This window comes from Triticum urartu, chromosome 7 (assembly GCF_003073215.2).
Source record: "Triticum urartu cultivar G1812 chromosome 7, Tu2.1, whole genome shotgun sequence".
NCBI lineage: Eukaryota > Viridiplantae > Streptophyta > Magnoliopsida > Poales > Poaceae > Triticum > Triticum urartu.
The window spans coordinates 66,615,209-66,631,886 of record NC_053028.1 but is presented as its reverse complement, the minus strand read 5'-3'; the positions used below and the strand labels follow the sequence as shown (position 1 = coordinate 66,631,886).

Here is a 16,678-nt window from a genome sequence, read left to right as displayed (position 1 = left end):
GGAAATCCTGAACACCCGGGAAGAACACGAGGCAAGGGCGCTATTCCGTGGTATGAGGGGTTTTCGGACTGGAACACCGACTACAGAACCCGTGCGAGAAGGAAGATTGCGGAGGAGAAGCAGAGGAAGATGGAGGAGGAGAAGAGGAAGCTGGACTATGAACGCCTTCAAGGCCTAGAATCAGCGCACGCGGACTTGGCAGTCAAATTCCAGCGGCAGCAGGAGCAGATCGACTCACTTAGCCAGCAAAGGGGGTCTCAGCAGCTGCAGCAGCTAGCGGATGATCCAGCATTGGATACCACCGCCCCATCCATGCCGAGAAGCAGCATGGGTTCCGCCCCGTTTGACACAATGCTGGATAGATACCCCGTGAATGACATCACGGAGAACACTAACTGCGAGCTACACTTCAAAATTAAGAACATATCCTTGAAGGTGGCGGACGGCGTTGCTTATACAAATTCCCCCGATGCAACCTTCCATTGCAACCCGATTCCAGCTGGCTATGCTCGTGTCGTGGTTGATGAGGTGGTGGACCAATATTCGGGGCTAGAGCTTGACATTCCTGGAGGTGACGAGGAACACACACTCGGAGAGGCCAAACATCGTATCATCCTATGAAGAAAGGATTGCATCATCTTTCGAAGGCCACCGACACCGCGTCACCCGACTCCTCGTCGAAGTTCGCCACCGATTCAGCAGACTCCCGCTCCTCCAAGTCCACCAACGCGTGAGGCCACTCCTCCTCCTCCAAGTCCGGCAAAGTGTCAGACCACTCCTCCTCCAAGTCTGACACAGCGTCAGACGTCCACTCCTCCTCCAAGTCCGGCACAACCTCAGGCCACTCCTCCTCCAAGTCCGGCACAGCTTCAGGCCACTCCTCGTCCAACTCAGCCCCGTCAGCCGTCTCCGCCGCCTCAACAATCGCAGAAGAGACACCCCGCAGCTATGGTGAGTAGCAGTACGAGTCGAGGTCATAGTACAGGAAGTACAGGCGGAGGCAAGCGATATAAATATGGTCCAAACCTCACTACTCCTCTTCCTGAGAGGGCTTACGACAGGACCGAGGAGCAAACCAATGCCATAGTGCGGGCAGAAGTCGACGCCCATTTTGGACCGAAACCGCCACCGCCGCCAAGGAAGAAAGTGCCTGTGGAAAAGATTGACCACTTCATTCGTATGGCTCAACCACCAGCTCCTAAGCCTGTTGACACAGACTATGAGCGCCACATCAGGAAGTTAAATCGACAACGTCTACAGAAGGAGGCGAGCTCGAGCTCGAGCAAACAACAAGCAGCTGTCAAAAAATGCGGGAAAACCGTTGCCCAGCTGGGAGAACAGGCGGCGCAATCGATCCCCCCGCTTGTTGTGCCAACAACACGTGACAGTACGCGCGCCCAATATTATTGTGGGCAAACAGTTTACGTTCCCGAGCTGGGCGATGTGGTAATAACCCAGGAGCATATAATGCAGGCTGAAACTCTCAACATCACTGTTGGACAACTCCTCGAGATCGAACCCATGCCTGTGCTTAGAGAGGAGGAAATAAAACGGAAATATGCCCGGGGCCAACCTTTGGTCAAGCCAGAAGAGGTCAAGAAGCTCCCAACGAGAATGTATGAATTGCATCAATGGTACATGGACATTACCAAGAGATCTGATCGAGAGTCCCTCATGGTGCAAGTCAAGAAGGATCATTACTACCATCAGAAACATGTGATAGTTGAGTATTCTGAACTGTTTCAGTTATACAATCAAGACGCACTCGACAAATCTATCGTCAGTTGCTATTGTCTGTAAGTGATTTCTTTCTGTAATTTAAGTCTCAAGCTAGCTGTAGTGATCCTTTTGATCAATCATTACCTGTAATTATTCTCACTATATTTTTTTCTGTGGTATTATGCAGGATGAAGATGTATGAAATGAGAAAAGGTGGACGCTATGGCATTGGGTTCATTGACCCAAACACCGTTAATGAATACACATGGAAAATAAATCCACATCATGAAAAGCAGGTAGAGGACAGCATGCTAGAGTTCTTGAAGCGCCTCAAATACAATAAAGATATACTACTTTCTTACAACTTTCAGTGAGTCACACTATTTTGTACTACAAATTCTCTATTTTTGCCTACTAGCTAGCTACATGTTTTTGCTTACATATGCCCGCTTAATTAAGACATGCAAACGTGTGTGCATGCAGATTTCACTGGATCTTGTGTATCATTAAAGTTGACGCCGGAACAGTTGAAATACTGGACTCACTACTCAAAGCAAATAGTGACTATAACATCTTGTTTGGGATAGTCAACAGGTAATTTCAATCATTATTAACTATATATTTCGGCCTATTTAGTTCGTCATTTCATGATATGAACTATTTAATAACCCCTTTATTCATTTTCTTTGTCGGCGGGTAGGGCTTGAGCAAGGTTCATCAGCGTCACTCCAGGCGAATGGAAACTACAGCTGAAATAGTTTCGACTCAAGGTAAGTAATTAAGTAGTACTAGCTAGCTAGCTAGCTGCCATCTCTTTAATTATCATGCTTGATTAATTATTATCTGATCAAATTAAATTCCATTCTCGTAAAGGCCCTGAAGCAGGCGCAGGGGACTGATCTGTGTGCATTATGCGTTTGCGAGAACATTTGCATGATGGCGTCCGAAAGAAGCAGATCTCAAAGACAAGAATGGGTACGCTTGTCAGAACACTATTCACAATTTTTACACCATTATCGATATCTAGTCGCACAACTAATACACATGCATATTGATCTCCTTCTTAACAGTTCACAGAGGTGCGGGACAAGCTCCTAAAAACGGAGCGCGTAGAAGCACGTCAAGAGGAAATAGCGGGATTTTTGCTCGACCAGGTCATAAATCCGAAGGGAGAATACTATTACCAGCTACCGCCCCCATCGACCAGGTCATGAACCACTTCCAATTGTCATCGTGCTCCGAAGGCACCAATTAGGCTAATGCCACTGGCTCCGAAGGCAACATGCATATGTAGGAGAAATTGTATATAGCTATACATGTGTGTATGTGTGAATTAATATGATGGTTTGTGAGACATTGATGATATATATATGATTGGTTCCACTAGAAATTCTATATATATATATATATATACATATATATATATATATGCATAACGTGTGCAATGTGTAGTATCGTAAAATACCAGCAAACGAAAAAGAATTAAAATGGAAAACACAAAATTAAATGAAAAAGAAATCAAAAAATCAAAAAAAACTCAAACATTTTAGTACCGGTTGGTGTTACCAACCAGTACTAAAGGGCTCCCAGCCTCCGGAGATGGCTCGTGCCACGTGGTTGCCCTTTAGCACCGGTTTGTACTGAACCGATATTAAAGGAAGGGTTGGGGCCTTTAGTGCCCACACTTTAATGCCGGTTATGGAACCGGCACTAAAGGGCCTTATGAACCGGTGCTATTGCCTGGTTCTACACTAGTGTAGGGTTTTCAGGCAAATGAAGAACAACAATTGTCAATTGTCAGTAGTTTTGGGTTCGCCCCGCTCGGGGCATAGCTTCAACTTGGCTGGCTAGCTTCCTTCCACCTTGCCGAGTGTTTTTCTTCATCCGTCATCGTGCCATTCTACTAACTATATCCTGGTTTTGTTTCTCCCTGTAGCTGGTCCTATTTGTTAATACACATTACGTTCGGCTATGTGAATTAATTACACCGTGTTTTGTTGGGTCCTACAGTGATGGCACGTGACATACTGATGGACAAAGATTACAAGTAAACAAAACGGGGGTATCTTCTCCTCCTTATCCGGCCGGAGCATCCACTGGGAGGAGAGGGACGTCCATGTGATCGACCCAGTCACCTACCCTGCCCTACTAGTACCCCTGTGGATCCACCCATGCGACGACAGCACGGAGGGAGGAACACACCAAATCTAATCCGAAACCTCCGGGTCCCGGGCCCGACCGAGAACTGGAGATAGACATGGACATGGACGTGGGCTTGAGCTTGTCCGGGAGAGCTAGTGCCTAGTGGAACATGGTGCGTTGGTGGTGGTGGTGGGTGCCCTTCCCTCCCTCCTGACTCCCGAGTGGACGGATGGATGTGGATCGGTCGGATCCGAGGTGCGGCGTCAGGTCTTGGCGTCGCGGCACAGTGTTGGCTGGGTCCTTTTTTCCTTTTCTTTGCGGGTGCATGCATGGCAGGAGGAGGATGATGAGTGGAGGCCATGGACGAGGATGGCAGCTTCCAGCGGCGAACCAGGGGCCACGTAGAGGGGAGGCCTATCCTTCCTTTTACTCCTTTGGATGGAACGGACACCAACACCATGACCATGCATCGTCACCTTTACTTTTGCTCGGGAGCGCGGGTGGAACCGTACGTGGTGGCGGCGGGCAAGGCAAGGCACGCTACTCTTCTCGACCATCCCGTTGCCGTTTAAAGACAACAGTGCCACTACATGCATGCATGTCGTAGGTGGATTCACCGTATATGTAGGGAGTGTCTGATTTTGATTAGGGCCATTTTGGCCACATTGCATCCGTCGATCGCTGGAGCATGCAATCTCTATCTGCACTTCATTTTAATAGCCCACAAAACTCCAAGCTGCATTACAGCAGAAATACTAACATGGCGTCTGGTTGTAAACATGTACTCCTCAGATGCAACATCAGTTGTTTGGTTACATGCAAAACATGCATGTGCCAATCTTTTTTCGAGTGGTGAGGTACTGAGGTTACAGTGATAAGCACAACACCAATGAACATACATGCATTAGGCGACTTTAACACACGTATACCAGACAGCGGTCTAGCAAATCATGCATAATAGTATCACATGGACGACCACACATGAACAAACATGCCAGTAGAACACAAAACAACCACAAAATAGTTCAGGACCGACGCGCCGACGAACAGACATTAGTCTCTAATAATCTAGGGAGTGTCTAATTTTGATTACCTAATAGCCATTTTCGCCATATTGCATCTGTCGATCGCTGGAGTCTCTGGCTGTGCTAATGCAATCTCTATCTACACTTCATTTAACACTCCCTCCGTTCCATAATGTAAGACATTTTTCGACACCGTACCTTATGAAACAGAGGGAGTAGCCCACAAAACTCCAAGCTGAGTTACTGCAGAACTACTAGCGTTTGGTTGCAAACATGTACTCCCAAGATGCAATTTGTAGTTGTTCGGTTACATGCAAAACTTGCATCTGCCAAGCTTTTTCTTTGTGTGGTGAGGCTACCACACACTGATAGGCACAACAACAATGAACATATTTTAAGCGACTTTAACACACATATATTAGACTACGGTCTAGGAACTAGGAAGTCATGCATAATAGTATCACATGGACAACCACCCGCGAACAAACATGTCAGTAGAGCAGAAACGACCACAAAATAGTTTAGGACCGACAAACAGACATTAATCTCTGCTCATTGAAGGGTTGGGTCATGCTTATCGCACTTGACCACCACCTCAGAGCCGGAAAGGTCGAACACAATCGCGTTAAAAGTCATGTAAATCGCAACCTTAAAGGTGAGCATGTAGCCAATCTTTAGCTGGTGAGCGATGGCGAAGCCGGCCGCCCTTGATCAATGGCAAGCCTCCCGTTGGCATCCCGAACCTTCACCCTCCAGTCGTAACCTATTTTCATCATATTGCCGATCTTCGGAGGGATGGTGGTCATGTGCTTACGAAAACCATTAGGGATCAAAAGTAACCCCAACACATGTGTTAAAATTATCTTCCATAGGGTTGGACCTACGCTCTCGTGGAAATGGCCGACATTCGTCGGCCTTCCTCAATGCCTCTTCGAGGTGCTGCCCTCTGCTACATCCTTGCCCTTGGAGCGCTGCAATGACTATGACATGAGTTCACATTGTTCAATGTACATTCCTGTTGGGAAATGTTGTATAAAAAAACAAAAATCATCCTACGATCGCCCATGAACAATATGAAGATTCATATGAGGTTGGGATCACGATCGTTACCGACTCCGGAGTCCACCGAAAGTAGACGAGTCGGTGTAGATCATACTTAGAGTCCCCTGAACAGTAGATTAACAATTCCGCGAACGATCACTCGAACGAAAGACCGAAAGCACAGCCTCTCTACTTGGTTGCAAGCGTACAGTCTTCACGATCCGAAAGCGCTTCGTCGTCCAGAGCTAATCATCGCCGGAGAATTAGAGGGGGAGATTAGAACCACACGGGGCTTCTAATTATGAGGATCAGAAGAACTAGGTCTAGATCTAATTAGATCAAATAGAATCAATTAGAATTAGAACTAAATGAACTAGAGTAGGCTCCGAAACTTGTGTGTCCAAAGGACAAAATCCATTAGTATATATAGGTTAGAGAGGGGAGGAGGGGCTGCCACCAAGGAGGGCCCTCCTTGGTGCGCCGGCCAAGGAATCCCCCCCCCCACCCCACCCCCCCCCCCCCCAGTTTGGCCTCCCCTATAGAAAAGGGGGGGGACCTCCATTTGGGCCCTTGTTGCCCAAGCTGCCTTTCACTACTTCAGTCTTTTAAGACCTGTTGATATTGCATAAAATATAAAAGCCTCCTTACAATTACTAGAACCTTTTATTATTAGTTTAACATCATCAGAAACGTTTTTCACCTGTATATTATTTATCTGGAATATCCGGTATTGCCTGATAAATTTCGAAACCCTTCTGGTGACCTTGAAACGCTTTCGGTTCCTCTTGTAACTATTCCGAATATTAATGAAACTATTCCACAAATAAATCATCGATACTCTCTTTCTACTAACACTAAACAGATCGTGATTACCTTAAACTTGTGCCCCCGTAGGTTTGGTAAAATATAGACATGAACAAAACCACGTAAGTTCCGGAAAAATAATAATTTGGACCGTCTAATTGTTCCTCGATCGGTTCGGCCGGGCCGTGGTGGTACTGGTCACCACGTAGTAGCAGTTAAAAAATGAAAGCGAAAGGGAACGGCACGTACGTAAGTTCGATCGATCGATGGAAGACAACGGATCATGACGGGTCGAGACTGATGAGATTGATCATTGATCGATACCGCCCGTCCGTCCGTTCGTTTTCGCTCCGCTGCGCCGCGTCGTGACCGTTCGTCTAGTTCGATGGATCACCAGACGTACAACATGTACTGCGAGAATGCATGCATGGTGGAGGGCGCACGTGGACTAGTCTCCGTGCGGGTCGCCGTATGCAGTGACGTCACCATGCTACGTACGTTACGTGCTGTCCACTGATCATCACTGATGGATCGACACGTACAGGTGCATGCGGCCCGGCCCCAGCTGTGACTCGTCCGTCTGTGCTGGGCTATTCAGCGGCCAGGATTTCCACTCTACGGATGGTGCCGCTTTTATACCCCGTTTTCATCCACGAAGTAGCTAAGGCGCCAACGCCATCCACCGCGGCGTACGTCGAGACCCGGCAGCTGGCTCTCTCACTGCATGCAGCATGCCCGTCACCGATCCCTCCCTGCGGACATGTATGGATCAACGGCCTTCACTGCATGCAGCATGTAGGGATCGATCGGCTCTCCATTCACTGCGCGCTTTGTCTTTGTTATCCATCCACGGAGAAAGAAAGAAAGCGGGAGAGGAATCGCGGCGGAGAGCGACGGCGTGCGGTAGCATCTCGGCTATCGCGAACCCTCCTCCCGGCGCGCGTTCCAGTAGTAGCTTGCGCCGGATGCTGCTTTCAGGCTTTCAGCCTTTGCTTTCACCGAAGGTCGGCAAAAGCAAATGGCCGGCTAGGGCCAAGCTAAGCCAAAACCCCCAAGGGGTACGTAGCAGCTAGCCAGTAGCCGTATCAATTCAAACAGGGGTACGTGCATACCACTTCGATCTGCAACTCGATCGGACAAGGCAAGTGCATCATCGTCGGCATTCCGTACGTCCATCAGGCTAGGGCACATCCAAGATCGTGTGTGGACCGCGGACAGGCTTGGTCTAGCGCACATCAACTTGGACAAATTGGATCAATTTTTGACTCGATCGAAGATTGGTGGCACTCCATGGTATGGTAAATGCCAACGGTAATGTGAGGAAAGGTGTCTCTCCATGGTTATGTTGGCTTCATGGAAGATTTGGAATGAGAGAAATGCAAGAGTCTTTTGGGAACGTGGCATCCACGCCCGCGGTAATAGCAGGCAGGATTAAGTCCGAGTCCGCACTTGAGGGATTAGCGGGCGCTAAACATTTGAGATCCTTGATGCCGTAAGATTCGGCTTACGAGCTTTTTGGCCGCTCTTGATTGTTTCGGTAACTTGTAAAACTCTTCTTAATTAATGAGATGAGACAAAGCTTTTGCCATTATTTAAAGAAAATACTATGCATGTATATGCTTGGCATATGTACCAGCCGGGTCGGCCCGCGGGAAAGAATTAGAAGCCATAAATCGCACCAACCAGTTGCCTAAACCTAGATTTTCAGTAGCAGTTTGAGACAACCTTGTCCGTTTTTCTTTTCGATCAGTTGATTTTCATAGCTGTTTAATTCACATCCAATGGTTCTCGTTCATCTTCCTCGTCCCTTATCCATCCCGCCCGCGCCCAACCACCCGGCGCCCCGCCCTGTCCAAGCCGCTTCATCCACCATGCCGCCGCCCTGAACTCCAACGTCGATGACCTTCCAGCACCCCCCACCACCTATCAACCTCCGACTCCTCTCCTCAGGCGACGCTGTTGCCATGCCGTCCTCGGCTCCTGGTCACTCCTTGCCCGGCCTCGCTGCCACTATCCGCAGCATCCTCGTATTTGCCTTGGAGCAACGCCTTCAGAAATCGACCAATTTGAAAAGGTGTGATTAGTTTTGGTTGGGTGCATAGCTTGGAGCAAGTTTGTGCGTCCTAGCTAGGCCGTCCCCTTGTCTAGTTTCCTTCCACCTTGCCCAGTCTTTTTCATCATCAAGCATCGTGCCATTCTACTAACCGGAGTATATCCTGGGTTTTTTTTCTCCCTGTGGCTCATCCTAATCGTTAATACTCCCTCCATTCTTAAATATAAGTCTTTTTAGAGGTTTTAAATGGATTACAACATATGGATGTATATAGACATATTTTAGAGTGTACATTCACTCGTTTTGCTTCGTATGTAGTCCCATGCTGGAATCTTTAAAAAGACTTGTATTTAGGAACGGAGGAAGTACACATTACATCTGTCGATGTTATAATTAATTAAACCGTCTTTTATTGGGTCCTACACTGATAGCACGAGTAATAAATAAGGATCACAAGTAGTACTAAACAAAATGTGGTATCTTCTCCGCCTTATCCGGGCGGAGCATCCAATAAGAGGGACGTCCATGTGATCAACCCAGTCACCTACCCTGCCCTGCTATCCCTGAGCATCCAAGCATGCGACGACAGCATGGAGGGAGGGAGGGAGGTTGGGAGGAAACACCAAAGCCCAAACCTCCGGGTCCCGGCCCCGACCGAGAACTGGAGATAGACATGGACATGTGAGTGGGATTGGGTTTCGTTTCGTCGTTGGCTTTGCGTGTGGCATGCACTATCTATCTAGCTGACTTGACTAGCAGGAGCAGCTACGTACTACTACGTGCGTACCTAACTAAATCCCAATCCCAGTTGCCACCTGCTGCGTGCATGCTTTGGATCATGCGCCGGAAAACACGCACGCACGCACGCACGCACGTTGTGGATAGGATCGACATGGACTAGCTAGCTAGCTTAGCTTTCATGGACGGAACATGAACATGGTGGTGGTGGGTGACCGGCCCTCCTTCCCTACCGAGTGGATGGATGGATGTGGATCGGTCGGAGGTGCGGCGTCAGGTCTCGGCGTCGCGGCACAGTTCTGCGTGTCTTTTTCCTTTTCCTTTTCTCTGCGGGTGCGGTGGCCGGTCGATCGGGCTGGCCGGAGCTGGGGCAGCCTTCCGCGGTGAACCAAAGGCCACGTAGCTAGAGGCGTTTTCTTTTATATATACTGCTCACAAGCAGTGTCGTTTCATCGCCTTCTGCGTGTCCCGTGCACCACCATACATCCTCTACCCGCGTGCTCTAGCTATGTGCACGTGCAACGGAAAGTCGCCGTTTCGATCGTCGCCGGTTCTGGAGAGATGGAATCGGTGCGCCCACCATGCGTCTTCTTTTGTATTGGTTTAGGTTAGAAGTAGCCAGATTGAGAGATGGGGTTTTTTCAGATGCTTATTAGATTAGTAGTGGAATTTTTGCAATTCTTTAGGTGTTTGGCTTGAGGATTAGACGATGGATTAGTCAAATATATACTTTTGTATTGGTTTGGGTTGGTGCCTGCTTTAGTTCTTTGGCTTGATGATTAATTAAATGGATGCTTAGTTCTAGGGATTATGGCTGTCATAGTTGCAATTCTTAGATGCTTGATTGATGCATGTTGTCATAGTTGCAATTATTTGATGCTTGATTGATGCCTGTCAGGCAGAGGCTATGAGATGGGTTGTGCATGGCCTTGTGTTTTTGGAAATTGTCTACGTGAGGTAATTAGATGGTGCATTAGTTTGGTTGTAAATATAGTGAAGGATGTGCTCATGTACTGGGTGTTGTCATGTTAATCAAAAAGAGCTTCTCAAGGGCTGGATTTGTTTTGTGCTGGATTGGGGCTTCTGAAGGAGAGGGGAAGCGTGGTCGAGGGGAAGGGGCAGTCTATGCTTATTTAGTTTGGGTTAGTAGTGGAATTTTGTCGTTCCTTCAGAGATATTGACAGCATTGAACATCCTCTGCAATGCCGTTGCTTCAGAGATAAAAGTATCTTGGGGTTTTTTCAGATGCTTATTAGATTAGTAGTTGAATTTTTGCTTGTTAGAATTTAATTAGTATGAGGTTGAATACCTTATTTAAGGGGGAATTTAAGGTCAGATAGATGTCATATGATTATTAGATCTGTAGTTCAATGCTGCTGACATTTATGATTATTTGATTTGATCTGTGGTTCAATGATACTGGATGGAAACATATTTGATTTGGAATGCATTAATTAAGATGTGCCAATGAATTGATTTAGATGATACAAGATTCATCTATAGTATAATTTGTTGTTGTTTAGGTAAGTAATGAAATTTTAGATGTTTGTTGGAGACGTATGGATTTATAGTTGAAGTTGTACCTAATTAACTACTGCATTATGTTAATATGTGTAGGAGCTTTGCTGCATTATCCCAAAAACATATTAAAATTTGTAGTTGGCTTCTGTAATTAGTATATACTATATGTAAAGTGTGAAGTAAACATTCCAAGGCAGGATCCTAGCAACAAAATATACTATATGTTTCCATTAAGTAGTGTGTGTGTGTGGGGGGGAATTCCCTCAAAAGAAAAGTGTTGGGTTAATCCAGGGAATGTCAAGAATCCAGCTTGCATTTTCATTAGCATTTATGAAGGACATCATTTGTCTGTTGATTGATTGCTTAGATTATGTATTTATAAGGAAAGCATTTGGTCACTTGCAACATACCAATGTGGTTCACATTAACAATTTTGTTTGTAATGACATTCTGTGAACTGCAATTTAATTCATTGTAATTGATGTGCTTGTTTGACAATATAGCAGGAGGAGGAGGATCTTGTGGGCAACAAGAGGAAGTGGGACAAGACTGGGTTCTACCCATATGAGTCTGATGAAGATGAGCCGTACGAGGTAAGGCCTAGTTGAAATGTTATTTCTGCATTGAGTTAGTATTATGTGTTTATAGTTTTTGAATGCATAATGTATTAATGTCAGTCATTAATGTGTGCAGTATGAATCTGGAGATGATGTGGTCGAGGGGAATGTCGAGTCCTTTGAAGAGAAGGAGGTGTTGAAGATCAGGGCCCAAGGACCAGCTAAGTACTACAACTGGAGGAATGAAAAGTACCGTTGCCCCTACTGCAGCAAGCCCAAGCCCAGATCTGGGTTATTGGAGCATCCGATGGAACATTGCCGGGCTACATCGATCTCCAGTCATGACTACAAGATCATTGGTCAGCATTCTGCCCTCCTGAAGGTCCTGAGAAACCCTGACCTCTAGTCGTACATCATGCTGATCATCGGAAGCTGGAAGCCGTACTCATCATCAGTATATTTGATGATGTTTTACTTTTGGAAAGCTGCATCTGGGTCTGAACTGCTTGGAAACTAGCTATATTAATGTAATGTAATGTAATGTATTGTGTGTTTGAACTGGATCTGTTGTGAACTGCCTGCTACCTGTGGTGGTAGCCTAGAATGATATCTATATATATGTGGCCTTAACTTTATTGGTGGTGAATGCTTCCTTCATGTTTAGTTGTTGTTTCGATGGTGCAATGAGCACAAATGGCGGTTCAGTGTTGCTTGAGACATGCTGCAACACTTGTCTATGCTGTGGGCAAGTGCAACATGCTATGCCCATGTGCCAATTATACCAAATATTGAATGTGGCAATGTTCCAAAATGGCTATCATGAATTATAGTACATGGGGTTTAGTAAAGTTACTGATAATTGTTCATCCTCACACATTCCATCAACGCATAATTTGAATAAGCAAAAAGATCAAATGTTCCATCATTTGAACCTATATTGCAATTAGAGAGCAAATATTCCATCATCAAAGTGTGAAGGAATTAAATGTAAATTTAGAAGAGTAATGTAATACTAGTTAAAAATAATGTGTGCAAAAAAAGGAATTTGAAATAAGATCTACTTTATTTTGTAATAAAGTTATATTACCCTACTTATTAGAATTTTGAAAATGTCACTTATTTATAAGAAAAGAAAATATAAATATTCAAAATGATGTGTTTGATAAAAATACCTTTTGAATTGTTGGTATGTTATTATTTGAGGAGTCATGTAATTTTTATGTTATTTTTTGAGTGCACAGGTAATTTTTATGTAAAGTGAAGGGAAAGGAAAAAATAAACAAAAGGAAAAGTATGGGCCATCCTAGCCATCTTGGAAACCTAGCTTTATAAATAAAAAATTCAAAAAAAATAAGAGGGTATTAAAAAAGTAAACAAATATAAGAGGGCATTATAAATTCAAAAAAATTCAAAAATATAGAAAGAATATTTTACAATGCCCCCCTGAGGTATAGATCGATGTTTTGACCAGTCAGTCTAGAGGGCATTATAAATTAATAAAAATTCAAAAAAATATAAAACCTTGGAAACCCACCTTTGTTTGTGCAATAGATCATGTGTGCCAAAGTTGAGGTCATTTGGAGGTGGTCGAAAAAATGACCGCATTCCGGAGGGGCCATTTGGTCTAACTTAAGCCAGTTTTTGAAAAAATGTGATTTTTCCCACCACCTCCAAATCACACAAACTTTCTTGATCATGGTGACCCACATGCTCCCAAAAGTTGGGGTCATCTCATGCATGCCCCCACATGCACCATGTACAAGCCGGACCATTTGGGTCTGCCGGAGGGCAAGTTTGAAAGAGGTTTTCCTTGCCAGACCCACCAAATGATCACAAACTTTTTGCACAGCGTACCATGACCATGGCATGCTTGTGGGAGGAGAATTCATACACCATGGCCTCATTTTGTTGAAATCCAATTAATATCCATGTGTATTTCATGTAAGTGAGCATGTGTAAAATTTATTAGATGACTTGAAGGTCAAAATATTAACTTGTCATATATGCAAAAAAATGTGTATTGAACGCAAGTGATCATGTGTATAATTTAGTGTGTGATTTTAAGATCAAATCAATACACATTGGCAATATGCCAAAAAAAGTGCCCACCTACAAGAGCAGGAGAATTCATTTTCCATGGCCTGCATACGACTAGGAACCCTGCCGTGCATGGGCCAGGACGCAGGCCCGTGGTGTAGAATATCTCTGCTGCTAGTAGGCCCCACGGGGCAGAGGGGACGAGAGTTAGGCAATGTACTACCTGCAATTGATAGGAGCTTGGGAGGGGAGTCGCAGCCGGGTATATAAACCGGTGCGGCGCTCTCTCGCTTGGCGAGGTGGGACTAAACTCCCACCACCCAACGGCTATGCGCTGCGATGTGCCCTGCGCGGCTCCGCCTTGGGCCCAATTCGGGCGGGCTGGCCCAGGGCAGCCTTACGCGCTCGCTGATATGTTTTATATTTTCTTTGTTTCTTTTCTTGTTTATATTTCTAATATTTAAAATCAAATCTCTTTTTTTCTATATTATTTCTAACAGTGTTTACTAAAATTAAAAAAATATGCCAAATTCTGTTGTGTTTTATTTCATTTGTTCGTACTCTTTTGTATATTGATAATATTTACGAAATATGAACTAAAATGTTGTGTTTTATTTCAATTCTTCTTTCCAATATTTCTTATCTTTATTATTTTTTAAATATTTTTAGTTTGTAAGATAAAATGTTCTTTTTTATTTTACTTCTTCATTCTAATATTTGTTCTCTTCTTTATATTTGAAATATTTCCAAAATGTAAGATAATATGTTATCTTTTATTTCACTTATTCATTCTAATATTTGTTCTCTTCTTTATATTTGAAATATTTCCAAAATGTAAGATAATATATTGTCTTTTATTGCACTTATTCATTCAAATTTGTTCTTCTGTTTTCTATATTCTCCTCTTTTCTTTGTTCTGACAGTTATAAATTTAAATAATGTATGATATAATGTTGTCTCATATTTCACTTTTCATGGTTGTCTTTCCTAATGTATGATATAATGTGGTAGTAGAATTCATACACCACGGCCTCATTTTTGTTGAAATCCAATTAATATCCATGTGTATTACATGTGAGTGAGCATGTGTAAAATATATTAGATGACTTGAAGGTCAAAACATTTACTTGTCATATATGCAAAAAAATGTGTATTGAATGCAAGTGAGCAGGTGTATAATTTAGTGTGTGATTTAAAGATCAATACACATGGCAATATGCCAAAAAAAAGTGCCCGCCTACCAGAGCAGGAGAATTCATACTCCACGGCCTGCATACGACTAGGAACCCTGCCGTGCATGGACCAGGATGCAGGCCCGTGGTGCAGAATATCTCTGCTACTAGTAGGCCCCACGGGGCAGAGGGGACGAGAGTTAGGCAATGTACTGCCTGCAATTGATAGGAGCTTGGGAGGGGAGTCGCAGTCGGGTATATAAACCGGTGCGGCGCTCTCTCGCTTGGCGAGGTGGGACTAAACTCCCACCACCCAACGGCTGTGCGCTGCAATGTGCCCTGCGCGGCTCCGCCTTGGGCCCAATTCGGGCGGGCTGGCCCAGGGCAGCCTTACCGGCGCGCTAATATGTTTTATATTTTCTTTGTTTCTTTTCTTGTTTATATTTCTAATATTTAAAATCAAATCTCTTTTTTTTCTATATTATTTCTAACAGTGTTTACTAAAATTAAAAAAAAATGCCAAATTCTGTTGTGTTTTATTTCATTTGTTCGTACTCTTTTGTATATTGATAATATTTACGAAATATGAACTAAAATGTTGTGTTTTATTTCAATTCTTCATTCTAATATTTCTTATCTTTATTATTTTTTAAATATTTTTAGTTTGTAAGATAAAATGTTCTGATTTATTTCACTTCTTCATTCTAATATTTGTTCTCTTCTTTATATTTGAAATATTTTCAAAATGTAAGATAATATGTTATCTTCTATTGCACTTCTTCATTCTGATAAAATGTTCTGTTTTATTTCAATTCTTCGTTCCTAATTATAAATTTTATTTTCTGTTTGATCCTTGAAATATTATTAAATCAAATCTAGTTGGGACATTCGCATGCATACCTCCACGTGCACCATGTACTAGAAGCAGGATTATCTTCTCGGTCTCACCAATTCATACCAAACTGTATGCACACCCTAGGATGACCATGGCAAGCATGCATGACGAGTATCGTTCATTTCCAAAACTCGATGCATTTTCTAGGGTTTTTCTGGCGACAAAACCCTACAACACTGCCATCACGTGACGCAACATGCGTTTTGTGTCCGAATTCGTGCACACCTTGCCTGGGGGACCACAATGGCCAAGCCCACATGGTCCCAAAAGTTGGGGTCATCTCATGCATGCTTCCACATGTACTATGTACAAGCAGGACCATTCGGGTCTGCCGGAGGTCAGGTCTGAAATTGGTTTTCCTTGACGGTCCCACCAAATGATCCCAAACTTCATGCATACCCTACGATGACCATGGCATGCATGCGTGACAAGTATCGTTCATTTGCGACACTCGATGCATTTTCTAGGGTTTTCCAGCGACAAAACCCTACAACACTGCCCCCACGTGACGCAACGTGCGTTTTTTGTCCGAATTCATGCACACCTTGCCTGGGGGACCACATTGGCCAAGCCCACATGGTCCCAAAAGTTGGGGTCATCTCATGCATACTTCCACATGCACTATGTACAAGCAGGACCATTCGGGTCTGCCGGAGGTCACGTCTGAAATTGGTTTTCCTTGACGGTCCCACCAAATGATCCGAAACTTCATGCATACCCTACGATGACCATGGCATGCATGCGTGACAAGTATCGTTCATTTGCGACACTCGATGCATTTTCTAGGGTTTTCCGGCGACAAAACCCTACAACACTGCCCCCACGTGACGCAACGTGCGTTTTGTGTCCGAATTCATGCACACCTTGCCTGGGGGACCACATTAGCCAAGCCCACATGGTCCCAAAAGTTGGGGTCATCTCATGCATGCTTTCACATGCACTATGTACAAGCAGGACCATTCGGGTCTGCCGGA

At 44.4% G+C, this 16,678-nt stretch overlaps 1 protein-coding gene across 2 annotated transcripts; it reads left to right on the top strand.

Annotated features, from left to right (window-relative positions):
• The first annotated feature begins 9,989 nt into the window (after positions 1 to 9,989).
• LOC125524217 lies at positions 9,990 to 12,235 on the top strand. 2 transcript variants are annotated; one of them, XM_048689288.1, is made up of 3 exons: positions 9,990 to 10,092; positions 11,550 to 11,636; positions 11,737 to 12,235. In XM_048689288.1, the coding sequence occupies exons 1-3, from the start codon at positions 10,084 to 10,086 to the stop codon at positions 12,004 to 12,006; spliced, it is 366 nt and encodes a 121-aa protein (XP_048545245.1). In that variant the 5' UTR covers positions 9,990 to 10,083; the 3' UTR covers positions 12,007 to 12,235. The 2 variants fall into 2 exon arrangements, with proteins under 2 accessions (XP_048545245.1, XP_048545243.1); XM_048689286.1 differs by having other exon boundaries at positions 11,547 to 11,636.
• Positions 12,236 to 16,678: the final 4,443 nt, after the last annotated feature.